The following is a 16686-nucleotide window of genomic DNA, read 5'->3' on the forward strand; positions in this document are numbered from 1 at the left end:
GCATCACGGGACTTAAACTCACAACCTTCACTGCTCTGTATTGCAAAACCACAGACTGGGATTTCATCTCCTGAGGCAATTTATAACCGAGATAAATAAATAAATAAACAGACAAAACCGACAGATAAATAAATAAAAATAGCGGACTTATTCAAAGCCTAAATGTTCCTCAGGGCTGAAAGCCAGTCCATGCTGAGATCTGAAGCAGGAGAGACTGGGCATGTAATTAAGGAGTGCTCTGCTATGAGAACGTTCTCTGGAGTTCATTAAAGCCGGTGCTCTGTCTTTTCCCGTCTCGTGCGCTCAGGCCGAGCGTCTGGACTGAAATTTCGGACGTGTTGTAAAAATCTCATTACGTACGCGTGTGTATATATTTATAACGAATATGAACATTGTATAATACTCGTTTGTGTTTATGATGTGCCTCTGTTGTGCCTTTTTTTTTAAGCATTACACTTTATATAATTCTATAATTACAGCTCTACTCTATTGCACTTTAATAAAGCAAGCATTCATTAGCACCAAAGCCGCGACGGGTTTAGAAAAGAAACGGACGGATTAGATTGGATTTAACTATTTGTATTATAGCTGCACGTTGAAAAAGGGGTTTAAATAGAGTACGCTGATTAGCCGAAGCTAAACATCGCTGGAGAAGATGGTGTGTGTGGTGCGTGTAAAATTTAAGACATGACCGATTACTGCCAAAGTGTGATTCTTCAGTGAGCTGTTCAGATTTAATCCTCGTCATATAAACATAAAGCTTGTGTGTGTGCGCGCGCGTGTAAAAGAATTGTCTGAGAGAGTCGGCGAGGGAGGCTGTTCACGGATGACGTGACGTACAGGATACAACAGAACAAACCCTGATAAACGATGTCGTTGTCATAAGCACTTGGCATAGCCAGCCACACACGCACAGCGTGAAAACCGAAGTTCCCGAGAGCTCGTCCGCTTGACTTGACTGATGGGAATGTCAGGATTTGCATTTAAACCGCAGCCGTGTGCATTCCCAGGACAAGAACGAGACGGACACTAGGACCTTGGCGCTGATTATGGACGCCCCTCCATCCAACTATAATTGATCATTTTGCTAATAATAATAATAATCTGGCCTGCAAAAAAAAAAAAAACCTTCCTTATAAGGCAAAAAGCAGCGAGAGGAACGAGGCCCTCTCTGACTCTGTCCGTGTCCCACGCAGAGCGTCTCGCCGTGGAAAGGAACCCGATGGCTCCTCAGCGCGGCGCTGAGACCCCCGACGAGGCTCAGAACGGGAACGCCATCACGCCTGGGCTTGTGCTGATGCTGCGCTTACAGATGGAGATATTCGCGTGACCTCTTGGCATGGTTCGGCGACGTGCCGGTAACCAGATGAGCAGCTTTCCCTTGGCTTTTACACGTTTATACGGCGTGACCCCGGATATGATATGATTTCATCTTCCCTCTCGGCTGAGGAACGCGCACGCGGTCAGGAGATAAACACTGCAATAACGAGCTCGTCACTAACGGACTGAAGCGGCCGCGTGTGCTGTTAACTCCTCCATCTGCACGCTGAAACCAAACCTGATCTCATGATACACACATACCAGGGGACAGGGGGCATCACTAGGGGCCTCTGGGGTCATCTCCATGGCAACCTGCCAGGATACACGGCTGTATAAGGAGTCATTCAGAGAGAGAGAGAGCAGAATACAGAGACAGTGAGAGACAGAAGAATACACAGAGGAAGAAGAGAGAGAGAGACAGAAGAATACAGAGAGAGAAGAACAGAGAGAGACAGAAGAATACACAGAGAGAAGAACAGAGAGAGACAGAAGAATACACAGAGAGAAGAACAGAGAGAGACAGAAGAATACACAGAGAGAAGAACAGAGAGAGACAGAAGAATACACAGAGAAGAACAGAGAGAGACAGAAGAATACACAGAGAGAAGAACAGAGAGAGACAGAAGAATACACAGAGAGACAGAGACAGAATACACAGACAGAGACAGAATACACAGAGAGAGAAGAATACACAGAGAGAACAGAGAGAGAGAGAAACAGAAGAATACAGAGACAGAATACACAGACAGAATACACAGAGAGAGAACAGAGAGAGAGAAACAGAAGAATACACAGAAGAATACACAGAAGAATACAGAGAGAGAGAATGAAGAATACAGAGAGAATGAAGAATACACAGAGAGACAGAAAAATACACAGACAATACACAGAGACAGAAGGAGAGACAGAAGAATACAGAGACAGAATACACAGAGACAGAAAGAAGAATACACAGAGACAGAAGAAAACAGAGAATATACAGAGACAGAAAGAAGAATACACAGACAGAAGGAGAGACAGAAGAATACAGAGAGAGACAGAAGAATACAGAGACAATACACAGAGAGAGACAGAAGGAGAGACAGAAGAATACAGAGACAATACACAGAGAGACAGAAGAATACACAGAGAGAACACAGAGAGAGAGACACAGAAGAATACACAGAGACAGACAGACAAGGATACACAGAGAGAAGAACACAGAGAGAGAGAATACACAATAGATAGAGACAGAAGAATACACAGAGAGACACAGACAGAAGAAAACAGAGAGAGACAGAATCCACAGACAGACAGAATACACAGAATACATATAGAGACAGAAGACGACAGACAGAATACAGAGAGAGACAGACAGAAGAATAGAGAGAGACAGGAGAGAGAAGAATACAGAGAGACAGAAGAATACACAGAAAGAGAGACAGACAGATAGAAGAATACACAGAGAAGAACAGAGAGAGACAGAACAGAGCGTGAGAGAGACAGAAGAATACACAGAATACATAGAGAGACAGAAGACGACAGACAGAATACAGAGAGACAGACGAACAGAAAGAAGAATAGAGAGAGACAGACAAGAATACACAGAGACAGAAGAATACAGAGAGAGAGAGAGACACAGACAGAAGAATACACAGAGAGACAGATTCCACAGAGACAGAAGAACAGAGCATGAGAGACAGAAGAATACACAGAATACATATACTGTAGAGACAGAAGACGACAGACAGAATACAGAGAGACAGAAGAATACAGAGAGCAGAATAGACAGAACACACACAAAGGGAGGGAGAGACAGCAGAATAAAGACAGTGAGAAACAGAATACACAGAGAGACAGAAGAGAGAGAAGAATACAGAGAGACAGACAGATAGAAGAATACACAGAGAGAAGAACAGAGAGAGACAGAACAGAGCGCGAGAGAGACAGAAGAATACACAATACATAGAGAGACAGAAGACGACAGACAGAATACAGAGAGACAGAAGAGAGAGAAGAATACAGAGAGACAGACAGATAGAAGAATACACAGAGAGAAGAACAGAGAGAGACAGAACAGAGCGCGAGAGAGACAGAAGAATACACAGAATACATAGAGAGACAGAAGACGACAGACAGACAGACTACAGAGAGACAGAAAAATACAGAGAAAGAGCCAGAAGAATACAGAGAGAACAACACACGGACAGAAGAACACAGAGAGACAGAAGAACACACAGAGACAGAAGAACACACAGAGACAAGAACACAGACAGAGAGAGACAGAAGAATACAGAGAGAGAAGAATACACAGAGAGACAGAAGAATACACAGAGAGAAGAATACACAGAGAGACAGAAGAATACACAGAGAGAAGAATACACAGAGAGACAGAAGAATACACAGAGAGACAGAAGAATACACAGAGAGAAGAATACACAGAGAGACAGAAGAATACACAGAGAGACAGAAGAATACACAGAGAGAGAGAAGAATACACAGAGACAGAAGAATACACAGAGACAGAAGAATACACAGAGACAGAAGAATACACAGAGACAGAAGAACAGAGCGTGAAAGAGAGACAGAAGAATACACAGAATACATATAGAGACAGAAGACGACAGACAGAATACAGAGAGAGACAGAAGAATACAGAGAGAGAGACAGAAGAATACAGAGAGAAACAGCAGAATAGAGACAGTGAGAGCAGAATAAACAAAAAAAGAGAGACAGAAGAATACAAATCAAGATAAAGACAGAATGCAAGAGAAACAAGGCGTGCGAGAGAGAGAGACAAGAATACAAAGAGAGCAGAATACAGAGAGAGACAGACAGCGAGAGAGCAGAACAGACAGACGTCTACAGAGAGAGAGAGAGCGAGCGCAGTGTGAGAGGATGTTGGGAGGATGTACAGTTTTCTCCTGTTTTGACGTAAAACGGAGATGAAAAGTGCAGATTTGAGCAGAAACCCCGACGCTTTGGGCCGCGTTGTGCTGCATCTGTCGAGCGTAATGACATAAATGCCAGTCCGCTCTGAAGCCCATCGGGCACGCAGCACATCACGCTGTCTGCCTTTTGTTTTCATACATTTTCAGCACAAACCAATCAGCCTCCCGATAATAAAGTCCTAATGAAGAGAAACGAAGACCTGTACCCAAACCTGAGCGCGTCCTGCGCTGACAGGAGCGCGTCAGGCGCGGCGGCGTGAGCAGCGTCTAATTACAACTAGAAGATTTGATTTAATGATCTACACGGCTCATATTTATCCCCACATCCTGTCCTTCAGCGTCCACTCCGTCCAGCTTCTGTTTACACGAAGGACGAAGTAACAGTGAAGTGCGTGAATTAAACGCTCAGTGTGAGAACGTCATCTCGCCTTATTCCCTCGTCTCATTCGTGTTACTGGGGTGATTTTTTTTTCAGTTCAGCATTTCGATGTGAATTGTTGATCATTAAGCGCGGGGCGTTTCTATTCCTCCTGCCTCGATGAGCTATTTTAACTCATCAGAGCTTGTGGAGCATGAATGTTAATTAAGTGGCGTGCAGAAGAGACACGCTGCATACAAACACAATCATCCACAGCAAATAATGGAGAAGGGCAAAGGAACCAATTTCCCACAGCAAGCAATAAACACGGCAGACAGCTAATTCACAAACAGTTTGCAAACACCGAAGAATATTTGTGATTTAACACTTGGATGAAAAGTGTGGATTGTATTTTCATCAAATCTGTACAGTTTTTGAATGTGAACAAACACTGATGAAGTAAACTAGTCTCAAGCGAACCCAGACGGTGAAGGCATGAAGGAGCCGAGAGGGCGAGGGAGCGAAGGAGCCGAGAGGGCGAGGGAGCGAAGGAGCCGAGAGGGCGAGGGAGCGAAGGAGCTGAGAGGGCGAGGGAGCAAAGTAGCCGAGAGAGCGGGGGAGCAAAGGAGCTGAGAGAGCGGGGGAGCAGAGAGGGCGAGGGAGCCGAGAGAGTGGGGGAGCAAAGGAGCAGAGAGGGCAAGGGAGCCGAGAGAGCGGGGGAGCAAAGGAGCCGAGAGAGCGGGGGAGCAAAGGAGCCGAGAGAGCGGGGGAGCAAAGGAGCTGAGAGAGCGGGGGAGCAAAGGAGCTGAGAGAGCGGGGGAGCAAAGGAGCTGAGAGAGCGGGGGAGCAAAGGAGCTGAGAGAGCGGGGGAGCCAAGAGAGTGGGGGAGTGAAGGAGCAGAGAGGGCGAGGGAGCCGAGAGAGCGGGGGAGCCGAGAGAGCGGGGGAGCCGAGAGGGTGAGGGAGCCGAGAGGGCGAGGGAGCGAAGGAGCCGAGAGAGTGGGGGAGCTGAGAGAGCAGGGGAGCAAAGGAGCTGAGAGAGTGGGGGAGCAAAGGAGCAGAGAGAGTGAGGGAGCCAAGAGAGTGGGGGAGCGAAGGAGCAGAGAGGGCGAGGGAGCGAAGGAGCAGAGAGGGCGAGCAAAGGAGCTGAGAGAGTGGGGGAGCAAAGGAGCTGAGAGAGCGGGGGAGCCAAGAGAGTGGGGGAGCGAAGGAGCAGAGAGGGCGAGGGAGCCAAGAGGGCGAGGGAGCCGAGAGAGTGGGGGAGCGAAGGAGCAGAGAGGGCGAGGGAGCCGAGAGAGTGGGGGAGCGAAGGAGCAGAGAGGGCGAGGGAGCCGAGAGGGCGAGGGAGCCGAGAGGGCGGGGGAGCCGAGAGGGTGGGGGAGCGAAGGAGCAGAGAGGGCGAGGGAGCCGAGAGAGTGGGGGAGCGAAGGAGCCGAGAGGGCGGGGGAGCAGAGAGAGTGAGGAGTCGCCGAGAGGGCAAAGGAGCAAGGTAGCCGAGAGGGTGAGGGAGCCGAGGAGCCGAGAGGGGCAAAGGGGTGAGGGAGCCAAGAGAGCGAGGGGGCAGAGAGGGCAAAGGAGCTGAAAGAGTTAGGAGGAGCTGAGAGGGCAGAGGACCCAAGAGGGCAAGGGAGCTGAGAGGGTGAAGGAGTCGAGAGGGTGGGGGATCCAAGGAGCCGAGAGAATGAGGAGGAGAAACTTGCTCATGCAGTGTGAGTAATGGATTAAAAAAAAACACCCCACACTACCCGTCACTCACTGGGATGTTTCTCTGGTAAACACCACCATTTTCTCATGAGCGTAATTGACGGTTTTGTGAGCCGCCCGCACGATGAGCCGTAATTATAACATCCGGATCTCCTCAAGCATCCATCAGTTCCGGCCTGCAGTGCGATATTATAGAGACGGAGAGGCGAGTGGGACCACAAAAAAGTGATCAGGAACATTGGGGACTTTGTGCCCTGATCACAGAGGATTACGCAGAAAACACTCAGCTGTCTATCACAGAAAAGTGCGCGTGTGTTCAAGAGTACACGTCACGATTATCTCGTAAAATGTGCATCAGTCAGGACTGAAATCCTGCTCTCACACACACACACACACACACACACACACACACACACTTCATATCAAATGCCAGCTTCTATTTGCTCTAGCTTTTTAGAAATATGTGCTTGTGTCAGAGCAAAGAGCCAGCAGGAACATGCTAGCTCTGTGTGTGCGAGAGAGAGAGAGAGAGAGAGAGAGAGAGAGAGAGAGAGAGAGAGAGAGAGCGCAAGCCAGACAGGGATGGAATGGGGCTGGTGACCAACACGTGCCCATTTTGGTCTAAACGATGTACCGTGATTTTCAGAAAGCAGCACTCGTTAGTCTAAATCAGGAATAATAAAATTACTCGTCGCTGCCAGCCGGCGCCGTCACTACGACGAGCCGAACATCAAATTTCATTCGAGGGAAACCTGAGAGAGATGAGATACGGCTCACTGGCTCCACCCATTTCAGCCTGAAAGCATGAGAGAGAAGAGATGGGAGGAGAGCATGTGCAGGTTGCTCCCGCTGGCCCAGCCACATGCTCGCGAGCTATTAGCGTTTACACTCCCCTGAGCAGTGTCGTCATTCTGAGCAGCTGTTTACGGCGACATCCCTCAGCCGCACCAACAGCTGCTTTATCCTGAACCATCCACACTCCTCCTCTCCCCATTCTCATCTGCAGCATGGCAGCGACCGCGTCATGACATCGTCGGTATATCCAGCCCATAAACACACCGTACGGATATAAAGCACCGGGATGATCAGACTCAACTTGTGCTGAAATCCTAACCGCGTAAACACCGAGCGAGCAACAGCAAAGCAGGACGCCGAACCACCAGCACAAACTCCTCACAGCTAACTACAGACTGAAACAAAAACTCTCTGCCATTTCATTAATAAGCAGAACAGAACTGGGGGTTTAGCATTAACAAACCATGGAAGACCAACTAACTACAGTGGTGCTTGAAAGTTTGTGAACCCTTTAGAATTTTCTATATTTCTGAATAAATATGACCCAAAACATCATCAGATTTTCACACAAGTCCTAAAAGTAGATAAAGAGAACCCAGTTAAACACATGAGACAAAAATATTATACTCGGTCATTTATTTCTTGAGGAAAATGATCTAATATTACGTATCTGTGAGTGGCAAAAGTATGTGACCCTTTGCTTTCAGTATCTGGTGTGACCTCCTTGTGCAGCAATAACTGCAACTAAACGTTTGCGGTAACTGTTGATCAGTCCTGCACACCGGCTTGGAGGAATTTTAGCCCGTTCCTCCGTACAGAACAGCTTCAACTCTGGGATGTTGGTGGGTTTCCTCACATGAACTGCTCGCTTCAGGTCCTTCCACAACATTTCCATTGGATTAAGGTCAGGACTTTGACTTGGCCATTCCAAAACATTCACTTTATTCTTCTTTAACCATTCTTTGGTAGAACGACTTGTGTGCTTAGGGTCGTTGTCTTGCTGCATGACCCGCCTTCTCTTGAGATTCAGTTCATGGACAGATGTCCTGACATTTTCCTTTAGAATTCTCTGGTATAATTCAGAATTCATTGTTCCATCAATGAATTCCTGGCCCAGATGCAGCAAAACAGGCCCAAACCATGATACTACCACCACCATGTTTCACAGATGGGATAAGGTTCTTATGCTGGAATGCAGTGTTTTCCTTTCTCCAAACATAACGCTTCTCATTTAAACCAAAAAGTTCTATTTTGGTCTCATCCGTCCACAAATTATTTTTCCAATAGCCTTCTGGCTTGTCCACCTGATCTTTAGTAAACTGCAGACGAGCAGTAATGTTCTTTTTGGAGAGCAGTGGCTTTCTCTTTGCAACCCTGCCATGCACACCATTGTTGTTCAGTGTTCTCCTGATGGTGGACTCATGAACATTAGCCAATGTGAGAGAGGCCTTCAGTTGCTTAGAAGTTACCCTGGGGTCCTTTGTGACCTCGCCGACTATTACACGCCTTACTCTTGGAGTGATCTTTGTTGGTCGACCACTCCTGGAGAGGGTAACAATGGTCTTGAATTTCCTCCATTTGTACACAATCTGTCTGACTGTGGATTGGTGGAGTCCAAACTCTTTAGAGATGGTTTTGTAACCTTTTCCAGCCTGATGAGCATCAACAACGCTTTTCCTGAGGTCCTCAGAAATCTCCTTTGCTCGTGCCATGATACACTTCCACAAACGTGTGTTGTGAAGATCAGACTTTGATAGATCCCTGTTCTTTAAATAAAACAGGGTGCCCACTCACACCTGATTGTCATCCCATTGATTGAAAACACCTGACTCTAATTTCACCTTCAAATTAACTGCTAATCCGAGAGGTTCACATACTTTTGCCACTCACAGATAAGTAATATTGGATCATTTTCCTCAATAAATAAATGACCAAGTATAATATTTTTGTCTGATTTGTTTAACTGGGTTCTCTTTATCTACTTTTAGGACTTGTGTGAAAATCTGATGATGTTTTAGGTCATATTTATGCAGAAATCTAGAAAATTCGAAAGGGTTCACAAACTTTCCCTTTGATGAGACACTGAGATCAGACTCAGATTAGATGCTAATTGTCCTGAGGTGATGGAGCTCATGTTCAGATTACTGTAGATGCAAAGGTCCTCGACGTGATGCTCAAACTGAACCCAGGTTGTCCTGAGATCAGACTCAGATTAGACCCTAATAGTCCTGAGGTTATACGGAGACCAGACTCGGAACGCTCTTCGGTAAAATTAAGACAGACGCAAGTTTAAGCATTGAGCATGCTGATAATACAAAAAGGTAACGTATCCTGATACTACTTTGATTAGACCGAGATCAGACCCCGAGCCTTACCTGACACGAGGACCATTGCGCAGCGGGTCCCTCATGGCACGTGCAGCACTGGGCAGTGTGCGGCGATTGGCAGTGGAGTAGTCGGGCTCCAGCTCGTATGGCTCTTCGTCGTCAGGGCCGAGGCTGCGCCGGTCGTCCTCCAGTCCATACGGCTCAGGCTGGAAGCGCTCCGGCTGCGAGCGATTGAGGTCCATGGTGCTGCTGCCGCTGCCCACGGGGACTTGCGGCTGTGCCATGTGGCCGTAGTCATCTCTGCGAATGGGGAGGGTGTAGCTGTTCTCCATGCGGTAGCCGTAGGGCCGGTAGGGGCGGTAGTTGAGGCCGCGGGAGAGGCTGCCATAGTTGTCGCAGACGTCCCCGTAGGCGTCGTGCGGGCTGTAGTACGAGTCGCCGTAGTTGCTGTGGTTGTAGGAGCGCGTGAGCGTCGATGTGGCCTGAGGTGTAACGAAGCGCTCGCCGTTCTTCATGAAGCGACGGTCGATGGAGTCTGTGTAGCTGCCCAGCGGCGAAGAGCCATCGGCGATCGGCAGACCATCTGGACCCAGCGGGACCTGACGCACAGTCCGGGTCGTTACCGTCTTCACCATCTTGGTCACCTGGGAGAGAAAACGAATGAAGAAGTTGGCGAGAGGAAATAAAACCACACACAACCGAGAGGATGCCTGAGGCGCCACAGAAGAGAAGAGAAGAGCGTGAAGGAATGCCAAGTACGATGAACGTGTTGTGAAGGTCCACGAGCTCCAAGTTTATTTTAAACACCACGTGCTGGAGTTCAGAGCCAAAAAAAAAACCCCACAAAATGAAGAAAGATTTCTTGATTAATTACAGCTCAATCACAGCCCACTTAAGGGGAGTTACAGAGCTGTTTGAAGATCATTTCAGGACACGGCAGTCTGCGTCAGTGCTTTCTGAGGTGATGCTGAATTTCTGGGACGAATACGAGCGGGCTCTGCGGAGGTGCCGCTGACGTTTCTACCGCGCGCCATGTTACTGAAGTTCGTTTAATAGCGAGCATGACGTCGAAGTGCTGTCGGGCCTTTTTCTTAACATGGTTTCTCGCGTCCGCAACATTACATCGTGCCTGTTTGGGTTGTAAGTCAGTCATTCATATTTACTTTGAAGTTTAATGATCACAGGGTACTGCAGGACCGGAGTTCAAAAAATCTGGCCTGCTGGATGAGTCACTGCTAAAGCTGGAAGAAGGAGGGGAGAAAAAAAAAAACAGGGCTGGAAGGATTAATCACATCACTGCACTGCTCATCAATCTGTCTGTACGCTTTAGAAGTCAATAAACGAATAAACAGCAGCATGACTGACCAATCGTGTCACGGCATCAATCCTGGAGCGTGCCTATACACCTAACGATCAATTAGCATAGACAGCATTAAAAAAAAAAAACTCTCTCTCTTTGGAGTCATTCCCAAAGCAGGCGTGGCCTAAACATCTCTGTATGGTGGTTTTCATTCCCGTTTAAAGACTCCCTAAAGCACTCTCCGTCCATCCGAGACGTCTCTGTGGGCGGATGTAAATAAAAGGGGGCCCGACCCCTGACTGCCAGCTCGTTCCGTTAAGCGTCCACGCTCGGGGACGAGAAACGCCTTGGTGTTCTGGTGCTCGCTGTTGACTCTGAAACCAATTTGCTGCCCAGCAAACTCCCCAACGCCGTTAATTAGTTATTTTGTTCGAGGCTATAAATTTGTCTTGGGAATTAATGAGGCTGATGAAAATTAATCGCCAGCCGAGAGCGTCTGTGTCTAGCAACAGGGCACGGCCATTTGTTAGCGCTTAATACACTCGCAGGGAACGGTGCTAACAAATCAACTCTGCAAACTTCTTTCCTCTTATCGACACGGAAACCTGGACCACGGCGGCATCTTCAGACCTCTAAACTTCAGGAACTTCGGAAATCGCAGCCGTCGCTTTAGTTCATGGTTATTTCGGCTCATTTAAATCATTCGCGAGCACGCGCAGGCTGGAAGTCTGACATTTCAGACGCAAGAGATTAATAAGAACCGTAACCAGTTTAAACAGACTGTTAATACCGCTGGGTGGTTTAAAGAAAAAAAAAATCGATTTATCACTGCCTGTTTCTATAGAAACCCTAACATATTAAAGTGCGTATCACGGGTAAATTCAGGAGCAAGATCAATGTACAGTAATTCTCCTATTTTATATTAAACTTTGGTCAAATATCTGTCACATTCTGCATTTTGCGCAATACCAGGAAAATTCAGTTGAAATCAAGCCGTTTGAGGCGAAGTGGTCCGCCTCTGAAAAAACTTGGCATTTGGATTTCCCGGAAAACATTGATTTTCGCGTGCGGGACGCCTCCTTCTGAATCCTGCGCCAGCGCTGGTTTGTTTATGAGAAAACGACCTGGTGCTTCTCTGCAAATTTCTTCAACGTTATCGCGTAATTATTAAAATGGTTAACAGATGTATCGTAGGAGGGTGTAGCAACACCAGTCATGATGGGATTAGTACTCATCGTTTCCCAAAAGACCGGACAATGAGAGAGAAATGGGAGCGCTTGGTCTACACAGGCTGTGCACTGAAACCGTGCAAAGCTCGCGCAGCCTGCTGGCGCTTCCGCAGGTGACGTCACGAATCTGGCTCCAGACTTGCTTGGGATTTTTCCAGACGCGTTTTTTTTTTTTTTCCTCCTGCTGTAGACAGATGGCCTTGTGCAAAATTACCCTTCTGGAAGAGTGTGTAGTCTGGAAGAGACATACTTTCATATTTAAAAAAAAAACGAATTTGGTCCAGGATATGCCCTTTAAAAGACGCGAATTAATATAAACCTGTGACATGCGGCTGCACTACAGTCTGAGCTGCTGTTTTAGGAAATGAATCAACAGCTTCTGACCAATCAGAAGATACAGATAGGTTTTAGCAATCAGAGGATCACAACCAGCATTAAAGTGGAGCAGGAAAAGCCCAACGTGTCGCCCTCCCCTCGCACATCCCCCCCCAAATCACGTGCACACACTTGCCCCTTTTCCACCAAATCAGTTCCAGGGCTGGTTCGGGGCCAGTGCTGGTTCACAACTCGTTCAAATTGCGAGCCAGCTGAGAACCAGTTTGCTTTTCCATAGCTCGCAGTGCTAAGAGAAGACACGTCATTACGTCGCTGTATACGTCAGTTACGTCGCTACGTTTGCATAAACCTTGGCGCGAATATTGAAGCAAAAACAACACGGAAGAAGCAGCAGCAACAACAACAACAATAATAATAATAAATGACTTCGCGTTTGTACAGCTGCTGCTTCTCGCCGCTTAAAAATGGCGATCTTTCGCGGTCTTGTTATTGTTGTTGGTCTTAACAACTCCACCCCCCCGCTGACATAAGCAGTTCTTTCCTCTGGCCCAGCAGAGAGTTGGTGCTAGCCTGGAACCGGTTTTTCTGGCCCCAGAGCCAGTTCTTTGTCAGTGGAAACAGAAAACCCGGTTCCAAACTAGGGCTGTGCGATGTCCCCTTAATTGGCATCGACGATGTTTACAGTGCAAACATCGTGATGGACGATCATATCGTGGGCGGGGGGGGGGGGGGGGGGGGGGGGGATTTTAATACCACATTATTAAATATATTATTATTATTATTATTAAAAGTATTAGATACTCATCCGAGGCTTTGGCACGTAAAGAAAAAAAGCGCTAGGTGATGTGGAATATTTGGCCTTGATAACGGATATGTGGTCCAGCTGCAACATGATGCCCTATATGTCAGCTACCGTACATTATGTGGACTGAGAGTGGGCAATGCAGTCCAAATGCCTGCAGACGAGTTTCATGCCAGACACACATTCAGCGGACAATTTAGAAGACGCATTGCGCGAGACACTTGCCGAATGGAAAATAGAGGAGAAAAAGATCGCCTGTATAACAACGGGGCGAATATTGTCGCAGCCATCAGGCAATTGAAATGGCCGTGGTTAAGTTGTTTTGGGCACAATTTGAACCTGGCCATAACCAACTCGCTTGCGCAACAGAGGGCCAGTACAGACCGAGCGTTTGGAGTTTGCCGAGCAGTCAACACTGCGTTTGCGCACAGCTGGCTTCGGAGAAATGAGCTGCGCAAAGCGCAGGTGGAAATGAACCTCCCCGAGCACTCACTGATCACGGTAAGATATTAATCTGCTCTAACAATGAAAGTCTAGTATTCAAACTATGAGAAGAAACTACACTTAAGCTATTACTCATTGTTTATTTACACCATATCAATTGAAGATGCGTTTCGGCCTTTAGTGCGCACTTGAACGCGCTAATTTTTCCAATTTATTAGTGTTTGAATTATTGCGCCAGCTTTTAAAATCATGATTTAATATTGTTTTTTTTTTTACACTGTCTTTACATTTATCAGAATCACCTTCATTCTTCCATTTGGTTTGACATTATGGCTTAGAGTGGGCCATTTTGTGTCTGAAAGTGGGCCTGTTTACCAGATTAAAGTTATTTGACTTCTGCCGAAGTCTGCGCTTCACTGCCGTTTGATAAGGTGCAATATTTCCCGACTGAAGTCGTTAATAGTGGCTATTTGTTTGAACAACATGACAAATTTTACATTAAAAGTATAGTGTAGGCTAAAAAATGAAGTCGAAATTTATTATTAGTAGCATACTGTATTTGTGTAACCACGTTATGTTCACTAGCACGTCCCTGCACCATAGCCTACGTGAACAAGCGGTAATAGGATATTACTTTATAATGATTTATATAATTATATATTTATATATAAATATATGTTATATTTATATATTAAACAAAACTAACTAACTAAACTAACAAAAAACTAACTTTTTAGGTTAAATAGGCCCAGATGATATGTATATGCATGTTTATGACAGGAGGGGGCGTGGTATCACGATGGTGGCTCTCCATCGTGATGGATGACCACCATCGTCGATGGACGATGGCATCGTCTATCAGCACAGCCCTATTCCAAACTAAGCACTGGCCCCGAACCAGCCCTGGAACTGCTTTGGTGGAAAAAGGGAAACTGTGTCCCTCTGGTTCGGGTCCCAGATCGGTGATGCTGAAGACTGAATTTAAATAGTTCTGTAGTTTAACAGAAAGACGACGGAGTGAATGAGCGTGTGCAAGTGTGATATAAGCACCCTGCAGGGGCGGAGGGTTATATGGAGGTGAGTGCTCGGAGAATCAGCACGCCACGCTGGAATTTCACACTGGCGCTGAGCGGCTATGAGCTACAGAGTAAACACCGCGTCTCCGTCAGGCAGAGTTTTATTTCCATTTCCGTGCTTTAAAGCAGAAGTGCTCAAACCTTTCACTGTCAAAATAAATTCTACAGACCTGCTCAGTACAGAGTTATTTCAAGACCGTTACTGAAACCTGTCGAATAATATTCAAGTCGATTTCCGCTAGCTTGGAGCCCTAACGTATCTAAACGAGCTTTGTTCGAGTACGGTAGGTCATGATTTCTACCACAGTGACAAAAGGAAAAGCTGTGCTTCATGAACCACTAGGGGCCCTGGCTTCCACTTGGAGAGCTACTGGGTTCGGGGAGGCACGCTAGAAATGATTCCTATTACTGTGAATATTCAACGCGTTTACACTCTGTAAATGTCCCGGAGCATGAACGCCACAGCGTGGGGACTCGTAGCTGGACGGAGTGTGAAATTTGAGTTCCTCGATCGTGCCAAAACACGCCCTGGACGCTTGAGAAAACAAGGAAAACGTGCAGCTGTAAAAACTAGGGATGTTAACCGATGACCGTTTGACCAATGGTTGACCGAATCAACGTCAACCGGTTAATTTTTTTTTTGGTTGTCGGTGGAAAAAAAAAAAAAAAAAAATCAACCGTTTTGAAGCTGCCGATTTTGGAGCGGAGAACCTGGAATTCTGTGTTGTAAACGCTTGGGTGTAAGGATGCCATGCGGTGTAAGGATGACAGCTGACAAATCAGAAACACCCATTCAGTCTTGTCCCGCCCTCCCGCCCCAGTTAAAGACAGATGACAAATCAGGAACACCCATTCAGTCATGTCCCGCCCTCCCGCCCCAGTTAAAGACAGCTGACAAATCAGAAACACCCATTCAGTCATGTCCCGCCCTCCCGCCCCAGTTAAAGACAGCCGACAAATCAGAAACACCCATTCAGTCATGTCCCGCCCTCCCGCCCCAGTTAAAGACAGCCGACAAATCAGAAACACCCAGTCATGCCCCACCCTCCCGCCCCAGTTAAAGACAGATGACAAATCAGAAACACCCATTCAGTCATGCCCCGCCCTCCCGCCCCAGTTAAAGACAGCTGACAAATCAGAAACACCCATTCAGTCATGTCCCGCCCTCCCGCCCCAGTTAAAGACAGCTGACAAATCAGAAACACCCATTCAGTCATGTCCCGCCCTCCCGCCCCAGTTAAAGACAGCTGACAAATCAGAAACACCCATTCAGTCATGTCCCGCCCTCCCGCCCCAGTTAAAGACAGCTGACAAATCAGAAACACCCATTCAGTCATGTCCCGCCCTCCCGCCCCAGTTAAAGACGGATGACAAATCAGAAACACCCATTCAGTCATGTCCCGCCCTCCCGCCCCAGTTAAAGACGGATGACAAATCAGAAACACCCATTCAGTCATGTCCCGCCCTCCCGCCCCAGTTAAAGACGGATGACAAATCAGAAACACCCATTCAGTCATGTCCCGCCCTCCCGCCCCAGTTAAAGACGGATGACAAATCAGAAACACCCATTCAGTCATGCCCCGCCCTCCCGCCCCAGTTAAAGACGGATGACAAATCAGAAACACCCATTCAGTCATGTCCCGCCCCAGTTAAAGACAGCTGACAAATCAGAAACACCCATTCAGTCATGTCCCGCCCCAGTTAAAGACAGCTGACAAATCAGAAACACCCATTCAGTCATGTCCCGCCCCAGTTGAACACAGCTGCCACTCGGCGAAAAAAGTGTAGACACCGGCTTTTTAGCTTACAAATTACTATTCTGTTTTTTTTTTATTATTATTAGAAGGCACATGGAGTTTAGTCCTGCCTTGGCCAGTGCATTCTGAAAGTATGTTTCGGTCTGTAGCCAACAATGCATGTTATTGCAGATCAGATCTCTCCACACAAACTAAAGGCGCAGATGCCGACTTTTTCACGGCTTTTTCATGGACTGTAACGGCGTTTGCTTATGTAGTAATTTTAATACAGAATTTACTCTGATGAAATTATTCAGACACTCCAACGCC

General features: G+C 47.1%; 1 protein-coding gene across 5 annotated transcripts in view; it reads right to left on the bottom strand.

Annotated features, from left to right (window-relative positions):
• arvcfb (ARVCF delta catenin family member b) overlaps window positions 1–16686 on the bottom strand; it is a 192955-nt gene that overhangs the window by 82352 nt on the left and 93917 nt on the right. For all 5 annotated transcript variants that reach the window (XM_060908052.1, XM_060908049.1, XM_060908050.1 and 2 more), the window contains exon 3: window positions 9482–10077. In XM_060908052.1, the coding sequence (XP_060764035.1) occupies window positions 9482–10077 (596 nt within the window). The remainder of the gene's footprint in view (window positions 1–9481; window positions 10078–16686) is intronic.

This window comes from Neoarius graeffei, chromosome 24, assembly GCF_027579695.1.
Source record: "Neoarius graeffei isolate fNeoGra1 chromosome 24, fNeoGra1.pri, whole genome shotgun sequence".
Classification (NCBI taxonomy): Eukaryota; Metazoa; Chordata; class Actinopteri; order Siluriformes; family Ariidae; genus Neoarius; species Neoarius graeffei.